Source organism: Carcharodon carcharias, chromosome 14, assembly GCF_017639515.1.
Source record: "Carcharodon carcharias isolate sCarCar2 chromosome 14, sCarCar2.pri, whole genome shotgun sequence".
NCBI classification, from domain to species: domain Eukaryota; kingdom Metazoa; phylum Chordata; class Chondrichthyes; order Lamniformes; family Lamnidae; genus Carcharodon; species Carcharodon carcharias.
Window position 1 is genome coordinate 36310840 of NC_054480.1, and position 14580 is coordinate 36325419.

A 14580-nucleotide genomic window follows, 5' to 3' on the forward strand; every position below is an offset into this window, starting at 1 on the left:
GGAATCCACTCAAACATCTTGACTTCCAAGTTTCTCTTTGAAACTGCGAGCCACTAGTCTTACTTTAGCCTTATATGTCCCAACTGGAAGAACATTTGCTGTACATATCCATCCATGTGACAAGGCTGACTGTCCCCTATCTGACACTTCAGAGTAATCACCAAATTCCTTCTAACTATCCAACTCTTTTTGTTTTGCCTCCTTTATTACTTTATCTTTTAATTTGTTCTGAGCCGCCAAAACTTCCCAGTCATAAGGTTTCTGCATCTAATAATGTTCCTAGATTATTCTGTAATCCTTGTTCGATTTCATAATCTAGTCAAGCCATGGCCTTTCTGGACTACTACTACAGGATCTCTCCCACCCACAATCAGAGGTCCTACGGCCAGTACGTGATTGTTCCCTAGTGCAAAAGTCACTCCAAATCCACTATGAGAACTTGCACTGTTTCACCCCATTTCACCAGTCCAAATATCTTACCTCTTGTCCATCATCTTGAACGTTTAGCCAAATTTGAGCTTGCTGGTAGCTTTCTCTGCTCTCCCTATAATAGTCAATCCCTCCATCTGCTGGACCCTTCTGGTATGTATATCACCCGAGCACTCTAGGCAGTTGTCCTCTGTATACGATTGCCCTGTTCTATGCATCAGTATAATTCTGCCTATTGTCATCCAGCCCCTTTTCTATTGTATTTGTTCCTTACAACTGTCAAACATATGAGTATGTGAAGTACAGTGTGTCTTCTATTAATTGCTCCGATTCTGGAAGTTTGTAATCAACTCCAATTCCTGAGATGAATGGACCTTAATAGTTCAACTAATTTGTTAGAGAACCACTGTTTTACCATCACACCCTGTCACATTACCCAGAGTTTTCCACTCTTTATGACTCTCTCTTTCATAGTATACTAAAGCCCAAGGATTAACATTGATCTTGGATGATCTGATGTGATGCCTTAGAGCTCTCTGGATTTGCTCCAAGACTTCTGAATGCCCATCTTCCTGCATGTAAAGCATTCAAGTATACAGGAAAAAATGGAACTTATGGTAGCCCGTTCTAGGACCGGGAAATATCACACAGCACAGAAGCACAGAAGGTATTCTGGGCTTCCTCTCAGACCAATTGGTAAGAACTACAGCCCCCAACCATTTGAAGCAAATTCTTTGCATGGGCTGTCTATGCCAGGGCAGTTGTTAACTTGCAGTTTGGTTGATCAGTTAAGATATTATGTAGCATCTCATCAACCATTTCTTTTCAAGTCCACTGCTGAAAGTACTTTCAGCTGTGATGTTCCAGAGCTTGTTGTTCATATTTTCCCCCATGTCTCTTAACTCGTCATTAGCAAATTTCCCCCTGCCCCCATGGTCAATCAGAAATTTAGCTGGTGCTCCCAGTCCACTTCCTATCCATTTCTCCATGACTTAATCTACAATCACCCTTTTGTCCTTATCATGCATTATTGTAGAAAGACTGAATCTGGTTGCCATGTCTATAAAAGATAAAGGAAAATGTTATTTTGTCTCACACCTTTAATTCCATGGCTACTATCTCATTAAAGTCTTGTGCCAATGGAAGACTTACAATGAGAAGTGGTGGTGCCCTCCGATACTTTTTATGTATATCACAGTTTTCATTAACCTCTTCTATAAAACTTGTATACTCAACATCAACTACAGCTGTGTCCTTTAGTAGGATTGTTAATCTGTGACAAGAAGGGTGAACAAATTACCTGTGTAAGAAAGACAATTCACTTTCTTTCTCTCCAATTCCTGTCACTTGATGCCATTAACATTTCTTAAAGTTCTGATTTGAAATGTCAGCTTTTGTTAAGGGGATGTAATAATGCCCTGTTGGATAAACTGCAGATCTACTGACTTTCCAAAAACAATTAATTTATTGTGTTCCATGTCCATCTTCATTTGTGCCTTTTTCACAGAAGACTTGTTCAGCAGCAAGAACATCTCATGACAGACTGCATCTGTACCAATGAAGTGGCTTACTCCAGCTATTTTGCATGAAATCACCAGTCTTTTCAGTGAACTCAATATGTTGTCAGCCCCAAGCCTGAACCAAGCAGGACTTTCATTCTCCCTGACCTCACTTCGAACCTTACTACTGAGTGAAACTGAACATTTTAGTCAATCTGCTTCACAGACTGCTGACGTACAACCACTATCTAACAGAACACAATTAAATGAATCAGCAACTAATACATTCATTACCAGGCTAAAGCTTCTTGTGACCAGTACAATTCCCACAGACTGATCATTATTATCATCTTCAACTTCTGAATTCTCTGTATGATGTGTCGTTTTGAAAACCCTGTTGTTCCGCTTTGGGTGATTCATCACATAGTGATATTTTGAGTCACATCTGAAGCTCTCCTGGTATTCCTGGGGTCCATTCATCTACTAATGTTACTTCAATCCTATCATCTACCAGATCTTCTAAAAGTGCCTTCATCCTCATTCCTTCTGTCTAATTCCTGTTGTACTGATGCCTACACTCCATATCTGAACAATCACGAAATGCCATAGTCCATCAAGTCCTTCATCTTTTGTGACACCGCAGAATATCCCATTTGCACGGCAAGGCTGCTGGAAATTAATGCTTCGCCAGGTTTTTTTTTTAAAAGCAGCAGACATTTGATCCAAAAAGGTGTAATTTTTGGAGAACTGAATGCCAATTAAGTCCATGATCCTATCCAAATGAGACACTTCAACACAATCCAGCAATTTAAATGTGAGTATTGAATAAGGAGCCTGCAAAATGAATTTCTGCATCTTTTATACATTCTGTTAAAGTCCATGATATATTCCTCAATGGAATGACCATCCGTCCTTCAAAAATCAATATCTGACCATGCCTCAGTGGCATCTAATAGATCATCTTTCTTGTAAATTTCATCCATGAAGCTTAACAGAAGATCCAAACCTTCATCAGTATCCAACTGATAGGCAACCAGCTCACAAAAGACTTTGGTTCCAATTTTACTTTTGTTAGGAAGCAACAATACCAAGGTCTTTGGGAGGATGTAACCCATGTCCACATATCCACTTCATTTTTCCACTGGTCATGAGGTTCAGATTCAGAGAACATGGATGAGTAATCATACCCTGACAATTTACATTTGCTTTTAGCCATTCTTCACAAAAATAACTCAGATCACAATACTCGGAAAAAAAATTCTTAATTTCCAACCTTCATCTTTAGGCAACCAAACTCTGCTACGATGTTAATTCATTCTGAAGCCAGATGGTGAAGTAGTAAACCAGACACCAATCTTTTACTTAATGTTAGATTTATTTGCAGTATGCAACATTACACGTCTGCCTCCTCCCTAATCACTGTCCCGGAAGTGTCTCTTTATACTCTTGAGTACTGTTGAACAAATTCACGGATTCACTAAATGATCAATCCCTTAAAAGGGGCACTGTAAGAAATATACAAAATTTAAAGGAAACTTATCAAATTAAAAGAAAATAACATTTTAGATGCGTGTCGTCTCTTTATATTCTTTTGAGTATACCAAATGAATAAAAGTAAACTAATTAACTGATGAACCATCCTTTGAAAGGGCACTGTAATAAAAACAAAAAACTTTACAGGAAACTTGACAAATTAAATTAAAATGTCATTTTGGGTGCAGATAATGCACTCCAGACTCTGCAGAAGCCACCAGTGGCAAAGGCCTCCAGTGGACCCCCTTGTGCTCCCTCTCCAAGGACATCTGGATGTGGACATAACCATGGAAGTTGGTCAAACGGAACAAGCAGTTGGTCAAACGGACCCCTCAGCTGCCCGCTGCCTAGACCTGTTTATAGCCACCTTGGCCAGGCCCAGGACCAGGCTAACGAGGAGATCCTCCAGTCTGCCCAGCACCCCCCACTCCTCATCAGCTGACCAAAGATCAGGAGCATGAGGCTGAAGTTCATGCAAAACTTGAGGAGCATCCCCCTCAAATAATAAAAAACGAGCTGCAACCTCATACAACCTATATCAACATGGATTCCTCAAGGCCGCAGAAAATACAGGCAGCCTGGGATCCATGAACCACCTTAACTGATGGAAAAGGTGAGGGCTCCCATGTAGAGAGCCTCCCATCAGGGGACCCGCCATCTCCAGGTGGCAGGATGGAATGCCACAGCATGTCCGGACAGTTGAAGAGGGCGAGTGAGTGGGGGAGGTGTGCAGCAGCCCGTACAGGAAACCCTTCGGTGCAGAGTGGAACGGCATGGAGGGAATTCCACAAGATGACTCGAATTGTGGGCCTGGGGTTCCCAAGGGAGGTTTCGGGAACCAGGGCCAATGTGAACTTCCATCTGAACGGGGGCCGTTCGGACATGGGTCCACCACATGCTTGAGCTGCTTCAACACCTCGAGTGTAGCTGGGTCCAAGCAACACATTTTTAAAGGCCCTGAACGGTTTTGGCCACAAGTTGGACATTTACTGACGCACAAGTTCTGCTGGTGACATCCAGCCCACTACTCTGCCACCCAAAATGTCCCTGACTCTGGTCACCCCAGTAACCCGAACCCTCTCTTCTGCCAGCCACATGAACCCGTATTGGTGGAGTTGCGGATTCCTGAGCAGCAACTCTTTCATGATAGGCGCTACTCTTGACGGAAGAGCACCCCAGCGTGAGAAATCTCTCTTTATATATGCTCAAGGTACTTATTCAATAAATGTCCTTCACCTATGTATCCCTAATAATACTACTGACATATCATTAACAAAGCTGATTGGACATAACCATGAAAAAATAACAAGTACTGAACTGAACAAAATGCCTGGCACGCTTTATAAGTTTTAAGTGACAACTTTACAATTGATGCCTACTCTGATTTGTTAACATTTTCTTGAAATAATCAACTATCAATGTGAGGCAAAGGTGATGCAAGTGATGAGGACTGTAGTGTAAAATGGATGAGAGCAAATTAACACCCCATTCTACATTGCCCAATTTTTTTTCCATTAAGAGGTCCAATCAACACGGCTCCAGGTCATCCTTAGCAGGCATTTCTCAGGTCATCGCCCGAGGTCCAGCTGCAGGTCTAGTATCCTTTATCCGTAAATCCGAAAGCTGAACACATCCAAAAACTGCACTTATTTTGAACTTCATTGAACTTTAGCGCAGGAAGTCTCTGACCCAAGCCAACACAAATCTCACTGACCTTTAGCGCGGGAAGTCTAGTTGTTTGTCTGCACTGTTTACCTTGCAAGCCCTCTCTACAATCAGAATCGCAGATGGTGCCACAGGTGGGAACTTATTACAGGTACCTTGTATTTATTATTCAATGGTACATCTTACGAAGAGCAGCAGGATACAAGGGAACACAGCCGCCTCCAAATTTCCCTTAAGTCACACAATATCCCAACTTGGAGCTATATTGTCATTCCTTCAACATCACCATGCCTGAATCTGAGAACATGCTCCCTACCACCTTTGAACTGCTGTCTGTAAAGTGAAGCGCATGTCTCCATCATATTCTCAGGGCAACTAGGAATGGAAATGTCAGCCTTGCCAGTGACATCTTTGCCCAGAGAATAAAAATTTTAAAAAGCACGCATAGGAAGTAATGAGGATAGGGTTTGTGGGGTTTAGGAACGGTACTGCATAGGGAAATGCAGGGGAGAAACGCCTGGGGAGAAAAAGAAGTGTGCAGGGAATGAGAGATTACTGAAAAAATACTTGGAGATCTGAGAAGTATGTTAACAGGAAAGGTTCCTGTTGTGCACTTCTGTATCTAAAACTATCTGCAAATGTTAACAATAATGAAAGGCTTAATTTCCTGAACTATACCAGAATTCAAATTATATGCCTCTCTTTCATAAAACACTTGAAACAGTTTATACACAACAATTTGAAACAAGTTCAATTACGTAAAATACAAACAACTGTTGGAGGAACAAGGTGATCCCATATTTGAGCATTATTAATTTCACTGGCCAACTACTACCAAGTGAAAACTTCACTTTGATCAGCAAGGATACCTTTCTGCAGTTTAAGGGTACAGTTACAATATTACAGTTATAGTTACACTTCAGATGCTGTAGTTGTAGATGCAGGCTGAATACAGAGCCACACCTCAACAAGATACCAGCATTGCATGCCCTAGAGAAGACAGTATCTGTCAGTTTTATTTTGGAGACATTAGGTCTTAACAGGTGGATCTTAAATTAGGTTTTAACATTAGATCTTCCCTCAAGTGAAGGAAGATGTGATAAATTAAAGAGAGAGGACAAGGCAAGAAAGCATGATAGCAATAAGGGAATTGATAATCTGAGTGTGGCAGGAGGGGACAGAGCGTACAACTTAGGGGTGTGCCAGCAGATAAGGCTAGAGGTTGTGGATATAATAAAAAGGCAGAATTAAAGGCACTCTACCTAAATGCACACAACATTCACAACAAGGTAGATGAGTTGACAGCATGAATGGAAGTAAAGAGATTTGATCTAATTGCCATTATAGAGACGTGGCTGCAGGGTGACCAAGGCTAGGAACAGAATGTTTAAGCGTATTCAACATTTAGGAAGGATAGGGAAAAAGGAAAAGGACGTGTGGTAGCGCTGTTAATAAAGGATGAGATCAGTACATGAGCGAGAAAGGATCTTAGGTCAGAAGATCAAAATGTAGAATCAGTTTGGGTAGAGGTAAGAAACAGCAAGGGGCAGCAAACATGTAGTTATTGTTTTTGGCCATCAGTGCTGGTCATGTAGGGCACAATATAATCAGGGGCAGAATCTTCTCTCTGTCGAGGAGGCCGGTCTGGAGCAGAGCCTGCGACTGGCTGCGTGCCGCCATTTTACATGGGCAGGCCAATTAAGGTCTGCCCAGTGTGGCACGCGCCTGGTAGCATGTGCGTGAAAGAGCGCAGAAATCTCCCTGAGGCACGGAGCTGCCACAGGGAGATAAAGTTCAAATTGATAATTGGAAAAAAATAAGAAAATTATTCAGACATGTCCCCTCATGTGACAGTGGCACATGAACTGGAACATGTTTATGAATTGTCATTAAAAATTTTATTTAATTAATAAAACCTTCATGAAACCTCTTCCCGCCTGTGGATGAGGTTTCATGCAAAATGCGAAGGACACTTGGGCTCTTTACCTGCCCGCCAACCTTAAGGTTGGACAGGCAGCCCTATCAGTTAGTTTAATTGCTGTGTTAATGGCCTTAACAGGCCTTTGACAGTTCGGCAGGCGGGCAGCCGACTCAGGTGCGCACCCGTCGACGAAAGATTGGAATGACGTGCCTGCCCTGAACACTGAAGAGAAAATTCTGCCTCAGGAAATTAGAGGTGCACATAACAAGGGTAATGCAGTAACCATGGGGGATTTCAATCTACATATAGACTGGGTAAACTTAATTAGCACTAATGCTGTGGAGGACGAATTCCTGGAATTATACAAGATGGTTTTCTAGTACAGTATGTTAAGGAATCAACTAGAGAAAGGGCTATTTTAAATCAAGTATTGTGCAATGAGAAAGGGCTAATTAATAATCTCGTTATAAAGGAGCCTCAAGGGAAGAGTGAGCATAATTTACCATTAAGTTTTAAAGTGATGTAGTTCAATCCAAAACTAGGGTCTAATATCGAAACAAAAGAAACTATGAAGGTATGAGGGGCAAGTAGGCTGTGGCAGATTGGCAAAGTACATTAAAAGATATGATGGTAGATAGGCAATGGCTAGCATTTAAAGACTACATGGTTTACAGAAAATTTACATTCCTTTAAGCCACAAAAACCTAGCAGGAAAGGTGCTCCAACATAGCTAGCGAAAGAAGTTAATGATTGTATTAGATCAAAGCAAGGGACTTATAAAGTTGCCAAAAAAGTAGTAAGCCTGAGGATTGGGAGCATTTTCAGCAGAGGGCCAAGAAACTGATAAAAGGAGAGAAAATAGAATATGAAAGTAAACTAGTGAGAAACGTAAGATGGACTTTAACAGTTTCTAAAGGTATGCAAAAAGAGGTTTAGCAAAGACAAACATGGGCCCACTACAGGCAGAGACAGAAGAACTTATAATGGGGAATCAGGAAATGGCAGGGAAACTAAACAATTACTTTGTGTCTGTCTTCACAGAGGAAGGCACAAAAACTGCCCGGGAATACTAGAGAACCAAGGAGCTAGCGAGAATGAGGAACTGAAAGAAATTAGGATTAGTAAAAAAGTAGTACTCGAGAAATTAATGGAATTGAATGCTGATAAATTCCCTGGACCTGATGATCTACATCTCAGCTCTAGAGATTGTGGATGCGTTAGTGGTCATCTTCCAAAATTTCTGCAGATTGGAAGGTAGCAAATGTAAACCCGCTATTTAAAAAAGGTAGAGTGAAAGAAAAGGGAGAACTGTTGAACGGGGAACTTGTTAGCCTGACCTAAGTAGGGAAAATGCTAGAATCTATTATAAAGGTTTTGATAACTGGACACTTAGAAAATAATGATTAGAGTGGGCAGAGTCAACATGAATTTATGAAAGGAAAATCATGTTTGACAAACCTGTTGAGAATTTTTTTTGAGGGTGTAACTGGAAGAACAGATAAGGGGGGAACCAGCAGATGTGGTGTATTTGGATTTTCAGCAGGCTTTTGGTAAGGTTCCCCAAAGGAGGCTAGTAAGAAAGATTGGGGCAATATACTGGCATAGATTGACAATTAGTTAACGGAAGAAAACAGAGTAGAAATAAATGGGTCATTCTCAGGTTGGCAGGCTGTGATTGGTGGGGTAATGCAAGGTACAGTGCTTGGGCCCCAGCCAGTCACAATCTATATCAATGATGTGATGTGGGGACCAAATGTAATATTTCCAAGTTTGCTGATGACACAGAACTAGGTGGGAATGAGAGTTACGAGGAGGATGCAAAGAGACTTCAAGGGGATTTAGACAGGCTAAGTGAGTGGACAAGAACATGGCAGATGGAATAGAATGTAGAAAAATGGAAGGTTATCCAATTTGGTAGGAAAAACAGAAATGCAGAATATTTCTTAAACAATGATAGATTGGGAAGTGCTAATGTCCAAAAGGACCTGGGTATCCTTGTTCATAAGTCACTGAAAGTGATTGAAAACACAGGTGCAGCAAGCAATTAGGGAGGCAAATGATATGCTGGTCTTTATTGCAAAAGGATTTAATTAAAAGAGCAAAGATGTCTTGCTGCAATTGTATAGAGCCTTGGTGAGACCACACCCAGCGTACTGTGTACTGTTTTCATCTCCTTACCCAAGGAAGGATTTACTTGCCATGGAGGAAGTGCAACGAAGGTTCACCAGTCTGATCCCTGGGCTGGCGGGACTGTCCTATGAAGAGAATTTGAGGAGACTGGGCCTGTATTCTCTAGAGTTTAGAAGAACGAGAGGTGATCTCATTGAAACATGCAAAATTCTTATAGGGTTTAACAGGACAGATGAAGGAAGGATGTTTCCCCTGGTTGGGTGGTCTAGAACCAGGGGACACAGTCTCAGACTAAGCAGTAGGCCATTTAGTACGGAAATGAGGAGCAATTTATTCATTCAGAGAGTGGTGAATCTTTGGAATTTTTCTACCCTAGAAGGCTGTGGAAGCTTAGTCATTGAGCATATTCAAGACAGAGATTGATAGATTTCTAGGTATTAAAGGTATCAAGGAATGTGGGAATAGTGCGGGAAAATGGCATTGAGATCAGCCATGATTTAGCTGAATAGCAGAGCAGGCTCGAGGGGCTGAATGGCCAACTCCTATTTGTTAACACCCAATTTACCCTTGACAAGTTTAGAGAAAAATACATTGCAATCACCCTAAACTTGAAACATATATGCACCCTAAATATCACCCTTCATATGTTCAGATGAAGGTTTTAACAATGTGAAGAGGGGTCTAGTTTTCTATTGTAGTTTAAACAATTCCTGTGGCTGGATCCAATTTGAGTTATATCTATGATTTTTCAACATTGGAAGCCCTTTGCTTACTAGCAGAAGTAAATTCAACTTCAGTGTCATTTTTAAGTGACAATACTTAAAACACAGAAATACACAAAAAAAACTTTCAAGGTAAAATGAAAAGCTCGAACATTGCTGACAAATTCTCTCCTTTCCATATCAAACTGTTATTTGTCCCATGCGTAATGAGCCTATTTGCATTACAATGTATTAACGAAATGCCTTAAATGGACACTTAAAAGATTTCAATTGCAACATTTCTGTGCAAAAAATGTTTCAAATGACAAACTCAAAGTTAAAGTGCATTGTACTATGAAATAAATTAAGATAAGAGCCAGAAGACAATAGATTTGAGACACGATAAGAACGTCATGAAAGAATGCAAGAGAATATGAAATTTCACACACAAATCCTTCTTGCTTTTTCCAGTACACGAGTTGGTAAAAAATTTCAGATGTTCCAAGCACTGTATTAAGGCTATAAGAATGCAACACATTGAAATTTTCTGAAACTGTTTTAGATTTTATTTAATTCAAAGTTGATCTCCAGTGGTATTGCTCAGTTAATCTGGGGTCTGGCGCATGGTTGTAGAAATAACATGCCAAAAAGGAAGTTGTATTTATCTGTCCCTTTATACCACACAGGTAGTACCTGTGAGCAAAATTCCTGAATAGAAACATGCTAAGCTCAATTTGAGGCTAATTGAAAGTAAAATAGTTCTGTAGACTGGCAACTGCTTAAATGTCCAACTCTTTCCCTTGTGAAATGGCAAGGTTATTAACCCAAAAAAATGAAATAACCGCCTTCCTTACCTTAAAAAATGAATTATTGAGTGCAATATCTGAAGCGGAATGAATGGAAATGCAGAAACAATTGACAATCCCTCACTCCAGAGGGGTTTAATATTACAGGAGTGACTATGGAACTGGACTGGAACTAACCCCATAATTAGGACTAGCTTCAGAAGCAACATAAAAGCTCTGAATGGCAATTGCACAGAGCTGTGGGAATGGTGTGTGGGGGTGGGGAGCTGTTCCCTGACCATATTGATAAGATTAGCTACACAGCCAGCTTCTTCTGCCTAACTACATGTCATCCAATATTCTCATGGCTCTTGGTCACAGACATTTTGAAAGGCCTGATAAACCTGACCAATGGATGCTCTGGCGTAATTATGGTAGGGGTGGCATAAAGGGCCAGAATCTACCTACTATGCAGAAGTGCTCCTCTGCATTTTTGGTTGGATCTCCAACTTGGGTGACACCAGGAGTTGGCCACATGGAGGATCTTGTGACAGATGCAAATCCCCAACAGTGTTAAGATCTGGACACAGATCCCTTTTCTTCAGGCATTCTGATGAGCTCTAAACCCAGGCATGTCTTCACTTTCTTCTGAGGCAGTGAAGGAGGTCTTGAAGTTACTTCAAATCTCAGTGTGGAAGAGACAAAAGAATATTTTCATTAACTGAATTTGGACTATGAACTGTATGTGCTTTTTTTTTAAAGAAAAGCTTTTAGGCAGAACACATGATCAGGAGCACAGGACATTACACCCATCAATTAGCAAGGATTTATCAGATATAATATGCAAGTTAACAAAAGTATTTTGAAATGTAATCATAAATATTACTACTTTCATAAAGAACAGTATGCAAATCACTTACCACTACTGGAATACTCAAGTGGAGGCAGCTGCTTCAGTATCTAGATTACTTTAGCAACCATTTATCTGGCCATATAACTATGTTACTCCAACACTAACTAGTTTTCTCTGTTACTGTAAACATGTTAAATTGATGAATTTTCTCTATCTTCTGCATGCCTAAAATCTGAATGGCTGATTACTAGAATTTCTAACCATCACACTTTGTAGGTGTTATTGCTTTGCATCCAAGAAATTAAACTATTGCTTTACCGAAACAAAGGTTTGACCATACATTTGTCTTTTATGTAGTCACCCTTTTCTGGTAGTATATTACTTCATTTGCATATTTCAATGACTTCAGCATTCAAGTGGATGACAACTAATATTAGAGAAAAATGCAGTGGAGTCACAGCAACAGCAGTAAGCACAAAATGCTGCTGCTGACAGTTCACGATTGAATGAAGACCTTTACACCCAACAAGCCAAATAATTGTCCAAAGATGACAAACTAATATTTGACCACAATATTATGCCATTGGAGCCTTAATGGTAATGCATGACAAAATCAAAGTACATAATGACAGAACTTTTAAACATGGAGAGTCGAATGATTTTTAAATTTCAGCAGCTAATAAGTACAATGGTATGTACGTTCGCCTGATTTTCAATTGCACTGCAACTAATGATTTGTGATCTAGAATGCAACTGAACTCTGCGTATATGTAGGATATCTTCATTTCAACTAGAACACACTCCTAAAGTGGGGAGAAATGGACATTTATTCAATGCACTCAAAGCATGTGGAATTGTTATTTCAATTTGAGGTAGTAACGTGACCTCATCCGTTCCTAGATGTCCGAAAGGCAACTCGGATTGCAAAAATAAAACCCTACCGCTGAGGAACGTCGATGTTTGCCGAAGTAAGGAGGCGTTTCTGTTCTGACACCGAGCCAAGGGGGCGGGTCGCAGGCTCCTTCTCCACCTCGCGAGTTCTGTTACATTTGTTTTCCAGATACCGGTCTTCTGGTTTTTTGGCTGTCAGGCCGCGTGGCTCTGGGGATCTTAAAGGGACATCATTTTTTTCTCGTTCTCGAAGCACCACCACTGATTCGCTGCCTTTGCAATTCAGAAGCATCTAAAATTTCACAAAACCCGAGTTATTGTCATTTTTTCTCCGCCGCAGCAAAAGAAAGCTTTTCAAAAGGAATGCAGGCAAATCAACTTAAACGCTGGCTGCTTTTCCCATAAAAACATTGCAGGCAATGCCTGTTGCAAAACAAAACTGAACATAACCCAGTGCCAAGATATTATAAGTGAAATGATTCAAAGTCCACAAGTGGCAAAGTTGGTTAGACAGTTCACCCCAAGGAACATACTGTATCCAGACTGAAGTGCTTACTTTCAAAAACGGAATCATCGCTAATAATTAATAATGGTGAAGCATTTTTTTTTGGTGCCGGTGTTTAGTCTCGCTACGGGTGGGCATTTAATTATACCGGTTTCCTTGCTCGACTCTCTTTAAACTTTGGACGTGCACTTCAGACGCCATCTTAGTTGCAATATATTTCAAATATAAAAAGTAATATGTCTGATTGCAAAACAAATCATAAATGAAAGCATGCATCGGGTTTGCAAACGATAGAAGCCACTTAACCGCTCTTTAAATTAACAGATAATGCTTAAATACCTTTTGATTATATCTGCATTTTCCTTTTCCAGATACTTTGACATCGATGCAGATTATTTCTTCTTCTGCATACTCTCTGAGTGAGCCATCATCTAACATGATTGTGTATAAAGTATTGCCTGCAGGGTCGTTCTTACAAGCCTGGATCACTCCAGAAACTCTGACTTCGCCGGCTGAACTTGGCGCGCAAACCTTTGTGCCTACAACTTTGTATTTTTTGGTAAGGCGTTTGGAGCTCATAGTCTTTCTTTTTTTTGGAGGTGTACGGGGTCAATTAAGCTAAGCGTCTGCTTTTTTTCCGCAAAAGGGGCTAATGCAATTTTACATTCGTGTCAGGGTATGATGTTTGCAGAGAGGGAGAAGCTGCCCTCCCCTCCTCTCTGCAAGCCGGCGTTCCTGCTGATTGCAATTGTTTTGCTTCTCTCCGGATTGACCGTCCCCGCCCCTCTCTCGCGCTCCGCTCCGCTCAGTCGAGCCCGAGAGCGGCGAGCCCGCCCCGCCTCCCGTTCACACCGATTGGTGGCCGCACATTATAAACATTCCATTATCGAATGCTGACAATGGCAACAAGGCGCGCGGCTGGTGTAGCCACTTGTCACTCAGTTTGCTCTTGGTGCCCTGGCAGCGCAGTTCATTTGCAGATCCGCCGCACCCCGCCAGCTCCTTTTTCCCCCTTGCAACTAAAGTTGGGTCGAAACATCTCAAAAGTAACCAATTCGTTTCACTGACATGTGCATATCACCAATTTTCAACCTTGGCCCCGCCTACTTGATTTATTTTTAATCCAGTCTCAATATGATTGGATTTAAGAAGTTACGCCTCTTCTATTTTCGTAGATTGCATTTTTCCCCCCTCGAGCCATCTCCGATTCTCAGTTTAATTATTGGTTACTCACTTAGTTGGCTCGTCCACCTGCGACCTGCTGCTACTTGGGTTGATTTTCTTGATGCGTTGAGAAGTGCTTGGGGAAAGTTGCACGGAAGAACCGGTGTTGATTCCTCCTGCGATCGGTCTGTCGACCAGGAGTAAGGGAACGGGCTGCAGACCGCGCCGGCCGGTTTCTCCGCCCATCAATCATAACAGAGCGCTGGCAGGGACTTGACACTGTAATGTTTACAGCACGTAGCGCACGTCGCTATTCAATCGGAGACCAATAGATCTGCAAGCGGCCGGAGGGAAAATGGCAGCCGTGTTGAGTCTTGCCCACTTACTTTTCTTAAAATATTAATCTAGAGTTTTCAACCATTACAGTAGGAACACGGCTCTTGTTTACCGCGTTTCCTTTTAACGCGTATCCTTTTCTAAGTGGTTTTCTCAGGGAGCGAGTCA

General features: G+C 41.3%; 1 protein-coding gene across 4 annotated transcripts in view; it reads right to left on the reverse strand.

The window, feature by feature from the left end:
• LOC121286910 (zinc finger protein 704-like) overlaps positions 1–14343 on the reverse strand; it is a 110517-nt gene extending 96174 nt beyond the window's left edge. Inside the window, exons 1-2 of one of the 4 annotated variants that reach the window (XR_005945099.1) lie at positions 13252–13733; positions 12458–12699 (exon numbers count right to left, since the gene is read on the reverse strand). Coding sequence is in view for 3 of the 4 variants with exons in the window: in XM_041204168.1 (XP_041060102.1) it covers positions 12458–12699; positions 13252–13491 (482 nt within the window). In the remaining variant the exon portion in view is untranslated. Of the gene's footprint in view, positions 1–12457; positions 12700–13251; positions 13951–14146 lie in introns of those variants that run through there. The other 3 variants (XM_041204169.1, XM_041204168.1, XM_041204167.1) reach the window with 3 other exon arrangements.
• Between the last annotated feature and the right edge of the window lie 237 nt (positions 14344–14580).